The sequence below is a fragment of the Gymnogyps californianus genome, chromosome 12 (genome assembly GCF_018139145.2).
Source record: "Gymnogyps californianus isolate 813 chromosome 12, ASM1813914v2, whole genome shotgun sequence".
Classification (NCBI taxonomy): domain Eukaryota; kingdom Metazoa; phylum Chordata; class Aves; order Accipitriformes; family Cathartidae; genus Gymnogyps; species Gymnogyps californianus.
In genome coordinates, this window is record NC_059482.1 from 7322380 (window position 1) to 7345585 (window position 23206).

Consider the following 23206-nt stretch of genomic DNA (forward strand, 5'->3'; position numbering starts at 1 on the left):
AACACTATATAGAGCCTAGTCATCACGTCAGATTAGACTTCAGTGCCTGAGAATCATCCCGACCACGAGAAAGAGATCAGGCCTGATACATTTGAGCTCAGTAGAAATAAGGTTTTTCTTTTAGTGGGAGAAGGAATAGGCATTACACCATTATTCCACAAAAAAGGCTTTCTTTCAATGTAAAATATGTTCTTACACATTGCTGTCAAAATGGACTGCCATTCAATGCTGTCATTTGTCATACGATAACGCAATCACAGCAAATGAAGACAATAAATGGCTGGCAATATCTCAAGCGTAGTATCTCAGGCAGTACAGACTAAGGGCCAGTAAGACACATTTTTCCAGAGCATGAAACACCCACGACTTTAATGTGATTTGAACTGGAAGAGATCTACAAAGGGAAAGAAGGTCAGAAGATGTAGGGTGCAACCTTTACCATTCCTGCCATTGCTATGGACAGTGGTAACAGCACATGTCAAGGAGACAACAAGCATCCGCCGTGCTCCTATTCATGCAAGAAATCCACAAAGAAACTGACAGAACGGTCTTGCATCTTCCTCATGGTACGTTCTCCTGTTGATGGGTTCATACTCGTGCACAGCAGTTATTCCAAGTGTCGACCCTTCTTCTAGATCACTCAAACACTACCATGGTTATGCAGATTATATGCATAAAATAAAATACCACGGCTTGCTTCAATTTCAGGAAATACACCAGAGCACAAACATGTTCTATAGTCAGAACAAAGATATAACTTTAAGAGACCCAGTATAGTCAGTCAGGTGCAATGTTACTCAAACAAGCACCATATGCTGTAGCCTCATGATGCCCTTTAAAAATAGCAAGAACTTTTAAACTGAGAATGCTGATTCAGAGCAGAAACTTTCTATACTCCTTTCATAGAATATTCTTCGATATGGAGCGTAACTATAAAACACAGACGCTGCAGCAGAACAACTGAAGCAGCAGAGTTTTTCAAACAGCAAAGTTATTGTTCAGTTATTGTTTGTCACAAAAAACATTGGAAGGTTATGACTTGTTTCAAGGCAGAGATGGGGCCAGAGGGGGAAGGTAGAGAAATGTCCTAAGAGGAGCCCATCACTGAGACCCTACTAGAAACTAAATTGGCCATTATCTTCACTTAACTGAGAAATTTTACAGCTCTTCTAGAAGAGCAAAAATGTTACCTTTAAATAAAAATATTTTAGGTACTTGCCTTCTTAAGATCAAGATACAATAAAAATCCAGAAAATGCAATTACTTGATAACATGACTGACTTAGCAAATAACTAAGATAGGATTGACGTGCATTAACTCAGTTTTTATTTCAAAATTTTTCTATCTACTTACAAAATAAAGTGCAAGATTGGAGGGAATATAGATGTTTAACATCAATAATGGAATAGGAGGTAGGACAGAATGCTGTTTATATGTAATAAGAGATACCGAAGAGTACATAATGCCAACCAGTTATGAAAGCTTTATTATACACATCAACTATTTGTCATTTATCACTATGCTGTTAGGTGAAATAGATCCTTCTCCTAAGCGATCAGAATAAGTCATATACCCAGAATCAGGGTCCCAATTTTATCTGCGTCTCATGAGTGCACATGCTTGTAAGAAACAATGCTTATTGTAGATGGGGGTCTCATTAAGATCAAAAGCTGGAACTAGAATCAGCAGCGCATGGGCTTTGAGGAACAGAGCAACGATGATAGCAAACATGGCCAAGAAAAGAAACTTAACAAGTTAACTCAATTTCTTTTACTTTCTTAAAGCACATCAGTCTTGCTTTCCAGTTCCTATTTAGCCATCAGGATATGCACATGGCACAAGTGACTTTTCAGGAAGCATTTGAAGGAGATGACAGTGGTAGCTTTAGAAACTAATTCAAGAGGTCATTCTCATGCTTGGGAAGCAGCAAGGAAAAATTGCCCTTTCAAATCTCAACAGGGTGGTGAAGGCTGCTGTCGCTGGCAGACCAGAAGGGATTATGGACAACATACTCAGTGAACTGGTGATTATTTAGTCTTGCTCTGAAAATAAAGAAAATATTACCTCAAATCCTTTCACACTATCTCCAAGGGCTTCTACAATTCCAGAACATTCAAACCCAGGAACAAGTGGCGTCTTAGGAGGGTTGTCGATATTCCCCTGTCGCACCATCAAATCAATAAAGTTCAAACCACTGTAAAACACAGGAAAAAAAATAAAATCAAGACTATTACCATAGATCAAAGCAGAGAAGGAAAACTTGACCTGAGAGATGGGAAAGCCAGAAAACTTCAGGGCAGCATTAAAAAGCTGGGCTCCATAGCATAAGAGGGACCCAGTAGACATTCACACTCTTCATGCGTGGAACAGACTGACTACACTGTGCTGTACAGGCCTCAGGCAGAAAAGTACACATGCAAGGCAACCACATCTGTCATTAGCCCCAAAGCTTACAAGGCTGTTTAGGAGTCACATGTGGAAATTCACAAAGGGCATTTAAAAATTCAATACAGTGAAACATTAAGATTTCTATGAATGCACTACTAGCTGGCAAGTAAACCCAGTTCAATTTAAGAAGAAAACCCCAAACTTCACACATTATAGATGTTTTGGGCCAAGAGCAACCTGATGTAACTGTCCTAACCTCTTGGTTAGGGAGGAACAAATCTTGTGTTCGTCCCAGGCAGGAGTCCAAACTTTGACATGAACTTATTAGGTATCAGATAGGCTGTTGTTTTAAAACTGTTCCTCCTGGATCACTTTTGTACAGCTTTGCAAAGGTTATTTAGGTCTTTGGAGCCCTCAGGGTTGCCGCTCACAAAAAAATACAGGTCTTCCCCTATAGTCTCAGTTTTGCAAAAATCTCGAGGCATCTTTGCTTTGTCTTTTATACGCTATCCAATTTTATTAAGTAAAATTTTGTGGTTTTCTAGGCAGCCACAAAAAAAAAAACCAAACCAAAAAAGGTACCGTTTATCTACTATGTGCATATACTGATTACTGGCACAAATGCCATACATAGTTAAAACTCCTAAAACTCCTAACTAGCTAAAACATGCTTCAGCATTAATCCATTGTTCCAAAACACAGCCCTGTATTTACTGTTAGCCAAAATTGCTGCATACTAACTCCTCCGACTCTACGAAGCTATGCACACAGCCAGTCCTACTCATGCATATGATACCAGCAACTGCTTGGATACATAAAATTACTGATGTGCAGAAGTATTTATAAGATGGAGCTTTAGTCAGATACTAATCAAGACACAAACAGATTGAACAGACCCAACAAACAAAAAGACAGAGTAGACGCACAGCGTAAGCGCGAAGACAAGACAGCATTCATGAGATGTAGGTCACTGGGGAGGGGGGAAGGAAATTCCACCAATGTAAATATTTGTAATTGTGGTGGAGGGTTTAAGAGCAACCTGAACCCACAACTTTTAGCTCTGCAAAAGCAAGATTACAGATTATTTTTGAAAAACATGACTTTGACAATCTAGCTTGACAAACTCAGGAGAAAAATTAAAAATTAAAAACAAACAAACAAAAAACCCCCAACTTGCTCATACACAAAGCTCATAACATTAACCATATGGAAGGTTAGGAGGGGTTTGGCACAATTAAGTTGGGAGCTTTGAAATTATTTTGGAAAGGCCACTTCTTATCCAGTGGCTAAGACCACCTCCTACATCACCACTGTAATGTTGATAATGAAAGAGAAATTCCAAATAACAAAATGCCTGCAAGGCAGTCATCATTTGGGAAAAGAAACACCACGAAACCAAAAACCCCACAACATACATGGTGGTAACCATTGTCTGTGTACATTAACTTCAGTGATGATCTTTTGAATATATCTGTCCACACTATGAGCATTTTACAAAAAGTTAACTTTTTCTACATTACTGCAAGAAAGGGCAGCTGGAGGCAGAACTGTGATGTGGAAACCTGTAGTAGGCACACGCACCATGATGTCATAACAAGTAGGCAACAAGCAGACAGATGGATATGGCAAAGACCACAGCTATTTGATAATGACATATGATTACAAATACATTATTGCAGCTCTTTCTAGAAACATTCCTTCTTACAAAATAACTTGTCAGACAATTTTTGAAAGGGTACGTACTCATTTTTGCATCTAACAACATAATACTAGCAATTCAGTTCTGTTCTAGCTCAGTTTCTCTTCCATCTGTCTTTATTTTATTTAATGTTGCTGCCTTTTATTGAGGATAGAGAGTTCATCTTTATTACAATGAACTTACAAGACTTGATACTAGAACAGGTGTGATAAGGAGAGAAAAAACACTACATGAGGTACATAATACCTAAGTCACATGTTTTTATCATTTTCATTACTAACTGGAACAGAGAGTGTTGATCAGCATTTCTAATAATTTCTAGTCACTTTCCAGAGAGTTTCTTCTTCATTCACTTCATCTTTAGTCTCCTATATATCTATGTGTTGTCACATCCCTGTTACTCTCATACATGCATTTGCTTCCATTCTTCTCCGCTTTCAAATAAGGACAGAAATAAGTTGTTTTATTTTACCTGCCAAATTTGAACAAACCTTATCAACACCAATAGACCTGAAAGCACAATGATGTTGTATGGTAAAACCAGCATTTTTTTTTTTCCCCCCACTGAATAACCTGGAGGGCCCAAAGACGAATGGCTAGTTTAGTAATTACCCCTGAGACACTGAACCTTATCAAGTCCTTCACTGAGATTCAACCTACAGCAGACACAGAAAAAGGGAAGTTTGGCTGCACAGAACATCACAAGAAAATATGTCTCATGAAGAGCGATGGTTTTAGAGAATAAGCACGATTTATTTCTTGTATCAGTACAAACCAGGATAGCCTGTTCTGGTGTGTAGCCAGAGAAAGTGACTCCTGAACTTTAAGGGCGGGCATATGCAGAGGGAGAAGCGTAAATGCACAGCGATTCAGTGACAAAAAGTGCACAATTTCTTGCAGGTGTATGTTTTTAGTCCTAAATCAAGAGCTGGATGCAAATAAAGATAGGGAAGGATATGAATTACCAAGATCAATACATTGACATAGGGGTTCTGCAAGAACCTTTCCGTGAAAGGGCAGGGATATTGGTGTGAACTGCATAGACTGAATTACCTGTGCATCTCTGGAGGCAGAGTTTATCAAACATGGAAGTATCTTTGAATCTGACTTTAAGTCTGCAACGCTCTGCCTTAACACCAGTTTTGAGGATCTTGAGTATTATTTTCTATACTTGTGGTTTAGCTTTGCTGCGTTTTTATTTTCTTTTTTTTAAGTGTGGAAAGTCCTGCAGATTGAAAGCTGTTCTTTCACCATCAGACCAGCAATGGTCAACTTGGTTCTCCTTGCTCTGTCCCATGCACTCAAGGATGCCTGATAGCCTCCATTGCAAAGTACCAAATCACACAGACCATTCTTCACTCTCTGGTTTGGAGAGGTGCTGCTTTTGATTTCTTTCTTATTTCACTGTAAGACTCCACTGAAATGAATTACTGAAGTTAATGAAATACAACAGAGCAAATAAGAGGACCACCGAGTTTTACATTCTTAAAATCCTTCCTCTTACCCCTGGCCAGCAAATTGCCTGACAATCTTTAAAAAAAAAAAAAAAAAAAAAAAGGTTTAAAATGATCCGATCTCATGCTTTTTATCCAGAAACACTCACAGTATATGAACATGACTGCCTTTAAGAACAAAATTGATACACTGTCCGCTACTGTGCTATACTTAGGTTTTCTTTTATTTGCTACCAGTTTTTTAAGTGCTGTTATCTCACACTCACAGAGTCAGAAGGGTCACTTCTGCCTCATTCCTCATGACGCACATGTATAGTAGCACAAGGAAGAAATAATTATAACAGAGAAAAGAAAAATAAAGGGAAGTAATTACAGGACACCATTCCTTATTCACACACCCTATCTGAAATACTGCTTCGGTTTGTTCTAGCTACTTGTCTAATCTTTTAAACAATATGTATACTAGTGTTCTGCAGACTGCAAATTACAATACAAACAAATACAGCAATTTCAACTGCTCCGTCGTTATCAATCAAAAATTATTTCAGGAAATATGCAGAAGCTGTGACTCAGCTTGGACATTGATGGCTGTTCCATTTCTTAGTCACTGAATGAGGCTAACACATGACTCATCTCAGCTGACACATTTTCAATTGGATCATTGATATTCCAGACCTTCAAAAGGATTATTCAGCTGGCTTAGTGCTAATAGCAACATATCCTCTGTCTCCTACATTTATAGTACCATACCACAAAACGTATACATACGATTTAACTGGTGTATACATATGATTCAACTGGTTTCATCCCCCAGTGAATACAGAGACCACATAGAACTTGCACTTTTTACTGATATAGACTATTTATTAGGCATGCACACATTCTTCTTAAAATAAAGATTATTTTTCTCCATCCACTTGTGGAGAAGAATAATCATCATCTATAATGATGGTCAACTGCAAAACTGATTCAACTAAAACATTATTTGTCATCAATGTGTCTTACTAGAGCAGCCAATCTTTGGCATGTTCAGCACTGCATGCATTAACATATGCATACTACACTGGGCAACAGACATTTTTCTCACTCAGTCTCCCAGACTAGACTGCAAGTCCATCATCATCCTGATCAATCTTCTGTATTTACAGACTTGGGTCAAGAAGATCGGCAAATTGATTTTTGCCTTGTTTGGAAGCCCACTTTGGTGACCTGATCACATTTCAGCCCTATGGCCATTTCCAGCCAGGAATGACGAGCAGACGCTATACAGCCTACAGGCTCCTCTGGCACAAAGGGAAGCTTCCAAAACACACATGGTATTGTGCAACCTGGCAGTAACTATGAAGCAGTTGAGCGGGTCTACTGATGTCAAACAGCAAGCATGCAACTCGCACAGTTCACTAGTGATAATGCAACCCTGAAAAGCAACTGCAGTTGTAGCAGAGCTGGCCGTTTCTATTTTACAGCCAAGTGTTCTTTTGCAGGTAACTTGCTATTTGTGATACACACATATCTACTGCTTTGATGAAAGTGGAATTCATACAGGTACTGGAGAGTGCTGTAAACCCCTCAGGCATTTAAAGGAATACGTCCACGTGCTCAGAACATTTTAGGTTTTGCATGTTAACTTTTGTTAACTCAGTGGCTGAAAAAAAAATCCCTCAGAAAACAACACAGCCTATTCTTAAATGGAATTACAGCCCTGCTTGACAGCAAAATGAGCTACCCAGCAGCTACTATGCTACCATTATTTCTTATATTCACCTAGCATGGAATTTCTTTCATTTCCCATTGTGACGGGGGGGGGGGGGGGAAGAGAATGAAAAAAATCTCAGCCCTTCATTTATTAGTTCTCATTCAGATTGACGGATATCACCATTTTGCATGGGCAACATCTTGTGGTGGCGGGGGGGGGGGGGGAAATACTCAAATAGGTCACAAAACTTGTGATCCCCATTAAATACAGGATGGAAAGCCCAGTGTCTGAACAGGCCAAGACATTCAGCTACATTAACCTACTGGGATATTCCAAGATCTGAGGCACATCCACCAGATACATCATTCAAAACAAGCTCACTGCCCAAGAGCAGTATAATTTTTAATGCAAGTTACTTCTAAAATAAACAACTTGGCCTTCACCTTGGAATTTATCTTCTGGAAGCACCATGTTTTCACATAGCGGAGGAGGACAACAAAAGATAAATCCCCGTCCAGGAGAAATTAATTTGGTCTTTGGTACACATCAAGTTGTGTAATAAGATCCTAATGTTGCTTCTGTCACTTAAAAAAATAATCCTGTTTTCATGAAGGAACATGTGCACTGAGAACCAGCTATCTAGGAAGAACAGTCTGCTCCAATTGTCTGGGAAAAAAAATTAGCCTTCTAGGAAAGCTCGTTTCAGGATGCTACCAGATTGCTAGCCACTTGTCAACCGGGCACAGGAATTAAACACTGGTAAGTTACCCTCAGCTCCAGCTACGCTGTCACACCATCTCCGAAGAAAAATTATGATGATTGAAGTAAGTGATTCCCAGGAGAAAACCAACAGCTAGTATCAGAAGGGAAAGGGACCGGTGCTGAGCAACACACACGAGCCGGCATCCACATTTTCAGAAAGAAAACAACAAAACCCTGAACACAGCTGGCCAGCTTTTTCCCCCATTTCTCCCTGCTGGTACCGTGAAAATCAACGACAGGTTTTTTTTTTTCCTTCTAGCTGCTGCTGACAGCACACAAGCCCCCGGTTTTACTCCATGCCCGCCTTGTACCAAGCGACTCCGAGCTCAGCCCTGACCCCGGGGTGGCTTTCCCAGCTGCTGCCTCGGGGAACAGCCGGCGGCAGCGGGGCAGGAAGCTGCAGAGGCAGCTCGGAGCGGGGCTCCCCACCGAGGGGGAAGCCACAAGTGAGGGAAGTTCGTTCGTGCAACAGCCGCCCGCCCCGGGCAGCGGGAGGGGAGGCTGCGGGACTCACACCCGCACCCCGGCCCGCCGGGAGCCTCCGCCCGCCGCCCCCGGCCCCCTCCGAGGCCAGGAAAGCCCCGCCGCAGGGCAAAGCCGCCAGAACGGGGAGAGGCGGGCGGCGCGACGCGGGTGTGCGTGGGGGAGACCCCGGCCTCCCGCCCGCCCGCGGGGGGCCCGCACCCCGCCCGCCCCCCGCGGGGCTGCGGCCCCTCAGCCGCCCCCAGAGGGAAGGAGAGGCGATACTGGACCAGGCTTTGACGCGGATCTTCAGCTCCCCCTCCTGCGGCTCCGGCATGGCTTTCTTGGACACGCGGAGCTTGTTGAGCCCCCCGAAGGCGGACAGCACCACGGCTCTCATCTCCTTCGTGTCCCCAGCCCGCAGGCTGCCGGCGGCGCTGCCCTCGGCGGCTTCCTTGCCGCCCTCCTTCTCGATCATCTGCTCCGTCTCCTCCGCTCGCTGCGCTCCCTCCTTGGCCATGGCGGGGCTGCGGCGGCGCGGCTCCCGCCGGCTGCTCCTCTGCGAGGCGCGGTGCCGCCGTGTGGAATGGCCGCGGGCGCGGCGCGGAGCGGCACGGCGGTCCGCCCGCCCGCCCGCCGCAATGCACCGACTAGCTGCGCAGCGCCATCCGCCGCCCCGGCGCGGCGGGAGGCGGCCCCGCGGCGCCCCTCGCGGGTCCCGTGTCCTTGCCCGGCCGCCGGAGCGGGAGCAGGGCGCCGCCGGCGTCGTGAGGAGAACGCCCGGGGCCGCCGCCGTGCCGAAAATCGCACCTGGCGGCCGGGCGGGGCGGGCGTTCCCCTGAGGCGGCCTCGGGCGGGCCCCGCGCTCGCTCCTGAGTGAGGGGCTGCCGAGGCTGCGGGCGGCCCGCCCGCCGGCCCTCAGGAGACAGCCTGGCTCCTCTCCTCACGGCTGGGCCCGCGAACGGGAGCGAAGCGCCTGAAGCCGCAGGTTGGAGCCCTGGAGCAGGGGTCGGGTGCTGGAGGTGCTTCCACACCGCTGTGAGGCAAAGCCAAAAAATACCCCCCTGATACTTTCATCTTAGGCTTGGGCACAGCCCAAAGCCCCCGAGGAGCTTGGTGTGCAAGCTGGGGCCGGACAAAAGGTTGTCTAATTGGATTGGCCTCCCTCCGACACCCTCATCCCCTCCGTGCCCCACGCCTAATGGCATCACAGCTTAAATCTCCACTTGAGGTGCCCAGGTCTTGATCATTGCTGGGGAACTGGGTGTGCAAAGTCACTCCTTACCCATTGCTTGTCCTGAAGCTGTTCTCGGGGCCAACTACGAGAACACTCTTAGCATCAGGAAAATCGTACAGGCGGGCAGTTGCCTCACGGCCGACAGACACACTTGCAAGCAAGAGACCCAAGCTTGAAGCTCTGCTGTAATGCACGTTTAAGCCTTTATACAACAGGTCTCTTCCTGGTGATCAATGCCAGCGTTTGCTGGTTTCAGCAGGGAGCTTAATCCTTTCACGCGAGCACAGGGTGTGCTGTAAGACATCCACCAGCTGGAGCTTCCTGGGACTGGCCTGGTTTGGGGGCCCTAACGAGGCTCAGGCATCAGCCACTTAGCTCTGTGTTAATGAGGGTGGGTGCCTGCAGCCTCACCTATGACAGCTGAATGTGGATTTGGGGGGATCGCTAGTTGTGGTTCCATGGGCATCCAAATTTTGTCTGTTGAGTTCAGTATTAGATGCCTGCATCAGTTTGTTGATGGCCCCTCGGTCTGAATAAATCCACTTCTTACGTGCCTAAAATGACACATGTATTTATGGAGTTTCAAAATTCATTGCAGCGTGCTGTGTGTATAGCGAGCGTTCCTGCAGACCTCTTCGTGGACACAGTTCTTCTATCAACCCCCCTGCAGCAACTGAGTTCTTCTTAAGAAGTTTCAGGACCTTTCTGACTCATGGTAGGGATTAGCACCACCGTCTCTTTGGGCTGTGGATTTATTGAAGTCTGAGTTCATCAATATTCCTTAATTTCACAATACGCATTGATTTTATCTTGGGTTACGTATTCAGTGTATTGTACTTGGAGGAATCAAAAAAACTTGGCAATGTCTTAGCTATAATGAGTAATGGGGTAAAACATTCTCATTCACATCAATGAACAAAGTGAGATAGTGGAGGAATGGATAGAATTGTCATATTTCTTTGTACTTAGTATGTACACTTCTGGGTTTTTTCTGTCTAGTCTGTAAAAAGTTTACAGACAAATATTTTTTACAGCCCATTTCTGTGAATTTGTCATCTAAGCCCGTCATAAATGAAGCAGTGAACAAATACATGTTAGGAGCAAAGGAGGAGTACTAGCCACAGGGAAACTTCACTAGCTTCACTATCTCAAGAAGTTCAAACAGATTTTATCAAAAGTGAAGTCTGATTCCTCAAACACCTCTTATGTTGTCCTTAAGATATGTTTTGGACAAAGATTCAAAACCAGCTTATTAACACCATCGAGAATTTTCTGTGTGACGTATTAAAGTGATGTCATCCGCTTCGTTCTAAGTAACAGCTTGTGGAGGGATCTAACTGTTTTAAACATCAGGAAGCTTTCTTACTCCCTTTCTCCCCTGGTAATACCATGCATATTCCCTTCCCTGTTCCCTATATTTGGCTAATTCAGTGCTGTAATAGGGAATACAAAGTTCTGTCACTTTAGATCTGGCCATTTGAATGCACGACCAGGCGGGCAGCGGCTGAATAAAGAATAACATGCATTTGACTCCAAATGATTCACTCAGCTGGCATCTTATTACAGTTCTAACTCAAATGAATGGTAAAGTGCAGAATGAGTGGGGAAAGTAAAGCAGATAGCATATGTCAACTAAGTGACATCCACAATAATGAAGAGGCCGTGAGGCAGCTCACTCGCATCACTCCAGTGGTCCGAAACATCCAAAGCAGTGAATCTGGACCTTTAGACTGCATTTGTTTTGCATTGGTTTGTCTGCTACTGTAGTCCTGTTTTATGCTGATGACTTGGGAGTTTTCTGATTGACCCTACCCATAATGATTTAAAGCTATCTCTATTTCTCCTTGGTCCTGAACCAAAAGTAATTTATCCTACGTGATTTAACCATGTACTGTTTGCAAGTCAAAATGATTGAAGGATGGCCATTTTGTAGAAACATAATGTCTTGCTTATGGTAGAACCAGTACTTGCACATGTCGGTTGTGGCAACTGAGGTAACATGTAGCAGATATTTTTGCATAATCCTGATTCCATTATTTTGATTTAATTCATAACCACTTCTTTAAGAATATTAGATGATGCAGTACAGAAGCTTACACTAAGATGTAAAAGCAGGATTTATTCTGACAGTTGACTGTAAATTTAACCACTCTAGAAATAGGCTGTGGGATGGCCATTCATATCACTTAAGACTTCAATAAAAACATTCTAATGGGGGCTTTCCATTGACTTCTGTGGCTGGTGGATTAGACCTGTAACAGTGAAAATATAGGACTGGATTTGATGGGTGTAGTCGAGTAGTGACAGTATTAATGAACGTACTGTGAGAACCTGAACAAAAGGGAATTAAGAGTTCTTTGGTCACCATCTTTATCTGCTGGTCAAGTTGGTGATATCTATTCTTTGCAATAGTGATTTTTAAAAATGCTATGTAGAAAAGAAGGGAAATGGAACAGTGTACTTGTGGATAAATGCTGGCAGTTACAGTCAACATCTCTTCCTGATTCAGATCCTTTATTTTCAGAACATAATCATTTGTTCAGCAAAAGAACCTATGTATGACTCTGTCAGGGACAAAACAGTCTTCTTCACAGATATTGTTTTGAGGGTTCATGCCTGAATTTCATGGAGGGGAGCAGCCATTCAGGATAAATCTAATTGTAGTATTACTATACTTCTGGAGTAAGATAGCCAAAGAAATCAAAGTTGTTACTGGAAACAGAGACCATGTGGAAGGTCAATCAAAAACTAAAGTAGATGAGTTAAATGCAAGGTTTGATTCTGTATAGAGATGAAAAAAACAAAACCAAACAAAACAACCTTTGGATCTTTGTGGAAAAGAACTGTCCTGTATTAGATACTTATTATGTACTTTGTATCAGGGTTTTTTGGAAGAAGAACAATGAAGTTTGTGTTCAAGAAGGACTTGATGTCATTGTATCAGTTTCTCTTCTTAGCAGGAACAACATTTAAGACCCTGAATAATGGCTAATCACTTTGCTCAAAGGAAGTAACACATAAATGGCAAAACCAAACCCTCAGTTAGAATGGACAATATTGCATTTTTTATCTCACTAATTTTCTCTGGGGCACAAATCACATTTTGTCTTAGAGAATAAAGTATTATAAATATTTTTAAGCTAAATTATGTATTTTTCTAATACTTATACATCACATTAGTAAAATCATATTGATATATGTTGTGGCTGGTTTAGTGCATAAACAGGGAAGCTTTTAGTACATTGAGTTCCAAAACATTGTTTTCTTTACAGTCTCCTGTTATAAAATTCTGTTTAGTGCAGGGACAGAAAACAAATCCTCAGGACTCTCTTAACTTTTCAATCTTATTCAACATCTTCCCCCTACAGCTTTGTGTGCTATAAAACATCCACATTGCTTGACAGAAGATGCATCTTATGTATTATGTTTTGAGAGCATGTTCAGAATACCTATTTCAGATGTTGTTATAACCTATAGTCCACAACATCTCTTATCAATAGGAAAATGGTTTTAGTGGCTTTTCCCCCCTGTATCCATGTGTAGAATGCATATAACAAAGAAAGACATTTCCAAAGGAATCTCTAAGAGTATAGGATGCTAGATTTATTTGTTTGGGCTTTTTAAAAACAAAGGAGACCTCTATTTCCTAAGGTTAATTCACATTGAGATAATTGTTTTATTTTATTTTATCTTAGCCAGAGGCTTTCTCTTACTGATGGAGCTACGTATGAATCATAGAAGCAATGAAGCAATTCTCTGTTTATAGTCACTGAAAAGAACTGTACATTTCCCTTCAGTATAGAAGCAGTTTAAAGCTCCTCAGAATCATCAGGAGTAATGAAAATGTGTTGCGTTTTAAATTAAAGAGGAAGAGAAATCAAAGCATTCACACAGGATTTGGCAAGGCCAATATATGCCAATATGACTTATCCTGTTGACTGCTCAGTTATTGTGTTCCTTCATTACTTTACCGTTTGTCTTGTATGGAAATTGTGCTCAGCTAATTCAGTGATGGGTACAATAGAAATTAAATAAATGGATCACATTATTGTTGATCAAGAAATAATACAATTTAGGAAAATTTAAATGAATTGTGAAATCTTTATATCATGGTGATGATAGTCATCAACAAACATGGACAGACCAAAATAAGCCCTTTTAACAAAGCTTCATTTATATATTTATTTTTAGAGCCATATTATCCATTTGTTTGGCTAACTGAATACATGGTATAATGAAAAAAAATACTGTTCAGTATCTTCGCCTGCTGTCTGTATATTCTAACACTTCTGTTGTGTTTTCTGAAAGCTCTGAGTATTTTTTACACTGGAAAAAATACTATTATATTATTTTTTATAGTAAAATTGAAGCTGTATGTTTCCTTTTTGGACTCAACTGAGAAATGAAGGAAAAAAAGGTCAGAAAACAAATACAGAGATGGATAGTAAATCACAACGAGCAAAGTTACAGGAGATGCATACGTTAGTACTGTCATTGCTTAAAAGCATCACTCAAGACAAGCAGACTGACTATGCTGTCCTGACTCCATCGTTTCAACTCTTTATGACTTGTTTCCCTCTTTGTAAAGCTGAGGTGAATCGTGTTTACCTCATGAATAATAACTAGTAATACACACAGTTCACTTGTAGTACTGCGCAAGCGCAAGTACCCTTAGATTTTTTTAGGATATTACAATGCCATCCCTGAATTCCAACAGGTTCAAGACATTATTCATACCTTGTTCTTTAAGGTAATTCATAGCAAAAGTAAAAAATTATTGCACATGTTAAATCTCCTGTTGAAAGTACTGTGGTCAGTAATTGGACTGTTATATGTTTGGGGATGCACACAATGCTTCATGTACTTATTCATTCTGTGTGACTCCAGGCATTGAGAAAGAGTAATCCCTCTTGGCATTTTGACTCAATTTGGTCTCAGTAATTATGGATCCAGAGTACCTTGTTAGAAGCTTGTGAAAAAACATCTCTGAACTTTACAACAGAGCTGAAGTGTACAGAAGAATGAGAATTCAACCAATACTAAGTTTGAAAAGCATATCCAATTGTTATACTGGATATATCCAGTTATTATACTGGTTATATCCAGTTGCTGTCCACTGTTACAATACAGTGCACAATATCATCACGAACATCTGTCTGTGAATGTTATCTTCCAGACTGATTACTTCTAATAATGCATTGTATTTTTGATCAAAGTTACCTTCTACAAATTACCAAGCTATTTTACCTTTTTGTGGCTGTTGTTTTTTTCTCGTTAAGTATTTATATGTATAATACAGGTAGCTCCTGAATCTGCTCAAGGAAATGAAAGCAAGCTTTTAGGTTTACTAAGCTGAGCACGGTTTTGCATATTTCTGAAGTTGCAGTCCAAGAGCATGCGACATAAAGGTTGCTGCTCTAGAAGCAGTAATGCTTCTAGCTTGAATTTAAACTTGAAGGCATTATACTAATTTACAGCTCTTGTGAGAGCTCTGTCACAGCACGGAATTTCCGTAGGGTTTACAATACAAAGAACTCTCCTTTTCCCCCACAGATTCTTGATGCAGCTTTTGGTACCACTCTGGTTGTGCCCTCTGTGATAGGCCTTTTGAAGAAAGGAACAGGATGCTCTTTAGCATAATTGTGTTTTCTATGGAGTGTTTTATCATGGTCTATTAATGGTCTCACTTCCTCAGTTCCATAGCTAGTTATTGCTTTCTAACTCATTGATTTTAATAAACCAACTGAGCGTGCCGCTGTATTCTCTTCTACTCTCCCTCTGGAGAAAAAAAAATACTCATAACAAAAAACATAAACGCCAGCTTATTAGGAGATTGGTTTACTCTGAGCACTCTTAAGATGCTAATGGAACTGTTCATTACAAAGCTGCTAGGTTAGATCTCACTTGGGCTGGCAGAAACAGGGATTTTCACTGAATAAAAGCATATGAGTTTGCAGGCAAGGTTTAGAACTTATATTCTTTTTTGCTGGGATGGAGCTAATTTTCTCTACAGCAGCTTATATGATGCTATGTTTTGGATTTGTGACCACAACAGTGCTGATGATAACACACCAATGTTTTAGCTATTGCTGAGCAGTGCTTACACAGCATCAAGGCCTCCTCTGTTTCTCACGCTGGCCCAGCAGCAAGTAGGCTGGGGGTGCACAAGAAGTTGGGAGGGGACACAGCTGGGACAGCTGCCCCCAACTGATGGAAGGGGTATCCTACACCATATGACATTGTGCTGAGCAATATAAGCTGGAGGAAAGAAGGAGGGAGGGGGGAGATTTGGGGTTATGGCTGAGGCCCTGCTTTCCTGGAAATGGCTAGACATCTGCCTGCCTGGCAAGTAGTGAATAAATTCCTTATTTTGCTTTGCTTGCACGCAAAGCTTTGCTTCACTTGTTAATCTGTCTTTATCTCAACCCATGTGTTGTCTCAGTTTTGCCCTTCCGATTCTCACCCTCATCCCAATGCAGGGGAGAGAGCGAGCAGCTGTGTGGGGCTTATCTGCCTGTCAGAGTTAACCCACAACACAACCAAAAAGACAGCTGTCTGCTTTTTATAGTAATTTTAACAGGTAAACTGATAAATTAGGAAACAGGCCTGAAAAATCTTAATGCCTTTTCCACCTGGAGAAGTAGTTCCTTAGACTACCGTTAAGCATACTAGTGAAGTACTTTAGGTAAGCTTATACTATTGATAACAGCACTGTACCCAGTATTTATAATAGCACTAGAATAACTGTTCTAGTTTTATGACTTATTTATTGCATCTGTAGCTGTATTTCACAGTACTGGAAGATAACTGCAAAACAAGTATTGTAGTCTGAAATGGGACCATTTGCTGACACCAGTGTTACCACAGACGAGGACTGACTGTGCCATTCTGTTTCCTAGGAGCTTTGAAGAAGTGTTGGCTTAATTTCCGCTGTGCTTTTCAATAATAATCAGTTGTTAGATAAAGGGGATTTCTGGAGACAAAATTAATGTAAACCTTGCATAGCAAACCTTCATAGTTGCAACCGAGACAAATGATTCTTCACTACTCCAGTCTTTTGAGAAATCAGATCTGGTTCAATAGACTCCACAGTTTATAAGTGCATTTGGAACTTCTGGGGGAAAAAAAGTCAGGAGTCAAGAGCCCATACAGATTTTTCATAGTTCTTTCACTGGTACTAAGTCTGTGTGGTAGGAGACATCTTAGTAGCAGGGCAGGACATGGTTGTAGACTCAAGGTAGACAACATACCTTGTTGCATAAGGGAAGCATTCATATTTTTCTCCCTCTAGAAACTGTGCAGATGGATTCTAATTTTGATAACTTGTGAACTACCAGGAATAAATATACAGAGAAAGTATTTAAACATGAATTGTAGAACTTGGCCACAGTGGACATTAGACCTTGAAGTCCCAACTAAGGGGTCAAAGTGGGGTTACTACCATGACGTAATCGCATTGCATGATTGTGATTGCTGTGCATTTCAAAAATTACTGTCTTTTTGAGACATTGTTAAAGGGCTTCAAAGTCCTGACAAAATGATCTTTTATGTGGAAGCTTTAGATCATACCAGCTATCTCCCTGTATGACCTAACACAATTAGATATCCATGTAAACAATCATTTGCTTGATCTTTTGTCCAGCCTAAGAAAAACGGCAAGAAAATTTGGGCACTCTGGATAAATCTTTTTCTTTCAGGGTAAAATGGAAGGGCCACAACTACTTCCTGAGCATGCAGTTTGATTCCCTTCACTTTGAGATAATTTTATATCTAAAGTCTAGCTGGTCGATATATCAGATGATTTAAATTAAAATTGGAAATCATTTTAGGCAAGAGTTTGGAATGCAGCCAAGAGTCACTTTGTGAAATCACAGTACAAGGTGGACTACACAAGTGCTAGCATTTGCCTTACTCTTTAAAGAAATAATTCAAAATGCAGTCTACATCTACAGTTAAAAATAAAAGTCGGGAAGGGCTAACATGGAGAGTGAAGTCAGGAGAAAGGAAATTGAGATTTCTAGGGGAATGTGTATTTTGCACTATACAAATAGAAAAGCTCTTCCTTTTTTTTGTTGTGTAAGAAAAATAAACAGAAACTTTTCTGCTTGATATTTTAACCATGAGCTAAGCAATGTCCTTTCATGATAGGTAACCAGTCAGCATCTGTCTTTAAATGTGGAGATGCTGACTAGTATCTGGACTCTCAGGTAGAGGAGAAGGGGGATTGTGTTACTAAATCAGATCCAAATACCAATACTATCTTGGTTAAGCTGCAGCATCAGAATTATTTCTGCTGAATGTCACCCAAGTTTCCTCAGAGACCTTGAAATCAGTGGGATTCTCAGGCATGTGTAATCCCAAAAGACTATGAAAAAAGCAATTTTTCCAATAAGATGCCAGACCTCTAGTCACCTTGAAGTCACCTCCTTAGTAGGAAAATGGAAGAGGCCTAAACTACTTTCAAGTCTTTAACTGAAGGGTTTAATTTCTCCAGTTTAGAAAAGATAAAGCTACTGTTGGGTTAATCAAGTTAAAAGAGGAGCAAGAACCTATCCACAATTATTAGCTAGGTTCAGAAAAGATGAACAGCACTCCAGAAAGTCAACATTGTAGAATTTGGCTCTTCTTGCAATAAATTTTAACAAGGGGAGGGGGATGTTGAACTTGCTATATTTTGAGAGAGAAGTGTGGGTAGGAACATGAAGGAATGAAGAGAGAAGGCAGTGCCCTAAAGACACACCTAAGCAGAAGAATCTGGTATAATTTCATAGGAAGCAAGCACACCAAAAGAGAAATCCATATGAAGCTGTTCAAAAAAGGTTCATGAGTTACTTTTGAAAATGCATGCCCTATCCAAATAAAACAGTCCTTTAAAACAGGCAAGAAATCTTTTAAATAGCAGGATGAGTGTTCAGTGATCTGGGGTACTGTGGGCGAGAATCATCAGGGACACAGAACAATACTTCTTTAGTGATGTTCCAGCTTCACGGCTACGGAGACTGACCTCTGCAGGAGACTTCAAAAGTTATACAGAAACAATTGAACAGAACACCTATCAGCAAGCTTCCTGGATGACCAGGCAGCCGTGAATTTTGTGACCAAAGCCCTCTTCAAATAAAAATACAGAGCCAAGTCTTGTCAAATTTTGGAGGGAACTGCCAAGAATTTAGCAAAGATTCTGACGGACAGTTACAGTGATCACAGCCCATGCTGCTGGGGAGCAACATCAGAAGTGGAACAACTGAAGTTAAAAGGGAAGAGATCATTTTAATCATTAAAATAAGAGGAAATTAAGAGGCCTTTAATTGGGAAACTGTGACATAGGCGTGTCAATGTCAAAAACAGTGACAGTACATTAGCCCCATCATACAGCATTGCTGCGCAAGAGACAGAGTGGCCCCAGAAGGAATAGGTTCCTGCCAGGCTCTGATTTTTCTGCTCAAGCACCTCAGCCAGGAGCTGAGTTTCTTTGCCAGAATGGAGAACAGGAGATTCCTTCATCAGGAAGAAGCCATTCCGAGAGGGTTAGTCCAGCCTAATAGCAGCATATCCTTATCCTGAACATACATGCTCTTTGACAGAATTACAGGATACGCTTAATGATACATCCTGACAGTAACTCCCCCTTATCATTGCTCTCTGCTTTGAATTGTGCCATCTAAGAAGGAAGTGCTTGTGCAGTAGATCTTGTAATACACCATCTAGTGTGTTCATGACGCCTGTATCATCACAACCTACACAACATGCATATGCTGCTAATCAGTGACAGAGCTTAAAACAACCCCTAAGTCACAACTTCCAGTCCTCCTCTTATTGATTTATGCCTGTGATCAATATCATGCCTTGCTGAGTTACTTCCTATCATCTGAGCTGCTGTAATGGATTTTGCACATCCACAGATCACCCAATCTGTGAGGTAAACCTCTTTTTCAACCAGCCCAACACATTGTACCTCACAGCTGGGTAGGCAAAGAGCACATTATTAGTCCACAAAGAGTTATGGAATATTAGCTGTCAGAAACTAACTAACTAACTATAAATCAAGCTGCAACTCATGAAGACAAAGTTTCCAGCAGTTTAGGGTATTCTCACTTACCCCTTGTTCAGCTGCTCACTGCTCATTCCCACAACCTGCTGCAAGGTGTTGCCTCCTCAGCTGGGCTGGCCCAGCCGCTTACGTGGCCACACTGTGAGACACACCATGGAATTACTGGGGCTTAAAATGCCCCAGAGTGTCAACTACGGGAAAATAAATGTCCATGCAACAAGAACTTAGAGGAACAGTTTTCATACTTTTTCACTGAATGATCTCTTTCCCAGACCTTTTAATTTCCTATGCGGTACCACAGACCCTCATCCACAAAATATGTCACCTTATGTGTCAAGCTGAGGACAAGCAAAGGTATGGGATTCCTGCTGTTAAATATTTTTCCCCCTTTCTGCAGTTACAAAGGTACCCTTCAGCCAGGACTGGGCCTGATGCTGCAGCTCTTCCTCTACCTTCCAGATACTTTCCCATCAATCAATACTGAGATTTCAAACTCAAGGGGAGGAGCCTCAGTAAGGTGCACTCCCAAAGGCAAGGATACTGTAAAGTGAAAATCACTGCCATAACTTGTGCCACTTTGCTTCTGAGCTTAACAAGAGGAGCATCCCCATGAGCACCCATTTTTGCGTGCTCTCTAGCTCCAGACTCTAACTGCAGACATGCCAGTTGTGCCAAGGAACGTGGATTTCTAGCTGTGAATGCTTGCCAGATTGCACTAGGACAGGGATATTCCAGTTGCACTTTGTTCAGTGGTAAGCATTATCACAACAAATCCTAGCTTCCTGTAAATGAAACCATATTCACTTCATGTGAAAAATGATAGTATTTTATTTCTTGGCTCAAATTTAAACTGCTCTATCTTTTCTTCAGGTTACAGTGTATTTAACATTGAGCAGTCAGTCACCTACATTATATATTCAGAGGCTCTTCTGAGCATCATCAGTCTCTTACAATTCTTTATTGGCTTATTTTGTAGGTTCTGAATAATTCTCCTTTGTTTCATATTTTGTGGGTTAGAAGATGAAATGCCAGCTCTTCTGGAGGAGCCAGAAGAGTGCTTCCAGCCTGAAGCTGAACTCACTAAAATTAAGCTGTGGTGACCTACTATTAACAAGTCCTTTTTTTTTGCCATTAAAACTACATTCTTTAACGCTAGTTCTAAGTAGACTGAACAGAGTTTGCTGATTTTGTTGGAAAGTATAATGGTTTGTGTAGAGTCATCAGGTGCCAACGACAACCTATACACCGTAGCAGTTTAGATGAAGTAGTTGTCATGACAACTCAGTTAACTAAACAAACATATCTGTATGCAGCAGCAGCTCATGTCCTCTGCATCGTCTTCACCTCAGCACAAAGCATTTTGCGTATATGTGCAAATGAATCTGTCCCCCACCCCTTTGCCTCTCCTCCTCCCCTCCCAACCAGGCAATGATGAAAATGAGGTACCACGCAGTACCGCTCACTTCTGAGCACCTCAACTGGAATCATTACAGGAGTGTAGCTGCTTCTGACAGTGCAGAAATCCAGGTCAAGTCATTGTCATCTTCCTCTTCCTCCCACTCCTCCCCATTCTCCCCTTGAGGTTGGCTGATTGGGTCACCTTTCCAGAACTGGCTTCTAGTTCTACTATAATTAAAGGAAAAAAGGACAGTTTATGGATAAATACACAGTAAACCACCTGTTTGCCAATAAAATCTGTTTTTACACAAAGAACTAGCACAATCAAATACAACAGCCAGCCTGAGGTTGTCTTTAAATCAGCAGGTTTTGGTAATGCATGCTCTTTTAGAAATATGTAGCATAGCAACGTTACTCAGATAGCTCCACTCACCAAAGATCTATGGGCTCTGGAATAATTGACATATCTAAGTGAATGCTCAGGTCACAACTAAGTTTTAATTGCCTTCACTACAAAAGGAATGTAATGTTGCTTCATAAAGGAATAACTGTTCCAATACCTCCCTCAAAACACAAAGCACCAAGGAAAAGAATAGATAAAAAAGAAAGGTTCCTTATTAGAAAGTTGTTGAGGTTACTGCAGGTTGAGGCCCTAAATGCAATATGAAGAACAGATAACATTCACCTGCAATCATCTAGCACAAATGGCTTTTTTAATGTTTGAGAGCATCTATTTTTATGTTCCATCTTTTACCTACTGTATATTTATCTGTCAGAAAATATTGTGAGGGACTTAACAACAGCAATAAACAGACCCCAGGTAATAAGGCATAAACCAGAAGGAAGATGGACGAGAAATAACAAAACAAAGCACAAAGGTACATGCCATAGTCTTAACAGAGCACCTGATAGACTTCAACGGTTAGCACCATCATCGTTATTTTCATCCCTGTCACATCGTGGTAGTGCCCAGACTGATTTTTGATCCTGAAAGAAGCATCAGATCTATCACAAAGTCCTATTTAGCCCAGGGAAATGTTCAGTGAAACCATATTTGAATTTTAAGAAGAGACTTAAGTGGCCCTTGTCTGGTTTGCATTATTCTGTACAGAACAGCTTACACTGGGGTGAATTTTATCCAATATTGAGTCTGATAGGAAATGGTAAAGAATGTAATATAGGATCTCATTCAGGAAAGCATTTAAGCCACTTACTTTTGTCCTTTTTGGCTTTGGTGTTTTTCTAATGGGATATAAGTTCATGCCTAAAATTAAACACTAACTTTTTTTGAGAGAGATTTTTGTCTCTCAAGTCCCTAGTGGTTCAACTAGTAAAGTTTTAAACAGTTTGGCTCTGTGAGTTTACTTGGCATCGCTTTGATTATAATTTCTTAAAAATTAGAAAAAGGAAATAATCCTACCTTTAATATTTTTCCTGCTTTAAAAAGACATAGATAGAGAGTAAGTGCCAACTCCTTCCTCAAAACTCCAGCAACAATCATCCCCAAAACCCCACATAAAGCTTAAATAGTGTATTCTTAAAGGATAACATTTCAGTATCACATTTGTGGGCTGTCAGATTCAAGCAGAGAATGATGGATGAACTAAGTCAGCATTTACTTAAGATACAACCCTCACTTTAGGAGAATAGACATATGTTATGACTGTTCTTGAGGTGCATCATCCTTTTGTACTACTGTGAAAGCTTGAAGCCTAAGGATTCAGAGTCTGTTGTTCTCAGGCACATAAACCTGAAAGTGAATAGAAAGTGCCAAATTGAAGGAATTCAGTCCAGAGAAGGTTTAATTATATAGAGTGGAAATAAAAGACCGATGATTATTCTGAAGAATTTCAGAAATGTTATGAGAAATTGTGAAAAGTTTAGTTTTGCTGCCCAGGCTGGTGAGAGGGAATTGGGAGTTCCTCTGCTTTGTCTGCCTTTGCAAGGTAGCCCAGGACTCTGAGTCCCTGATGGCTGAAAGACACTGACATCTGTGCAAATGTAAAAGGACTTATGCTGACAGGCACCCGGGAGAAAATTTGGATTACCAATTCAGTAAGAG

At 41.3% G+C, this 23206-nt stretch overlaps 1 protein-coding gene across 1 annotated transcript in view; it reads right to left on the reverse strand.

Annotated features, from left to right (window-relative positions):
• VAT1L (vesicle amine transport 1 like) overlaps positions 1–9057 on the reverse strand; it is a 64422-nt gene extending 55365 nt beyond the window's left edge. Inside the window, exons 1-2 of the mRNA XM_050904208.1 lie at positions 8752–9057; positions 2065–2194 (exon numbers count right to left, since the gene is read on the reverse strand). Coding sequence (XP_050760165.1) covers positions 2065–2194; positions 8752–8981 — 360 coding nt within the window. The 5' untranslated portion in view covers positions 8982–9057. The remainder of the gene's footprint in view (positions 1–2064; positions 2195–8751) is intronic.
• Between the last annotated feature and the right edge of the window lie 14149 nt (positions 9058–23206).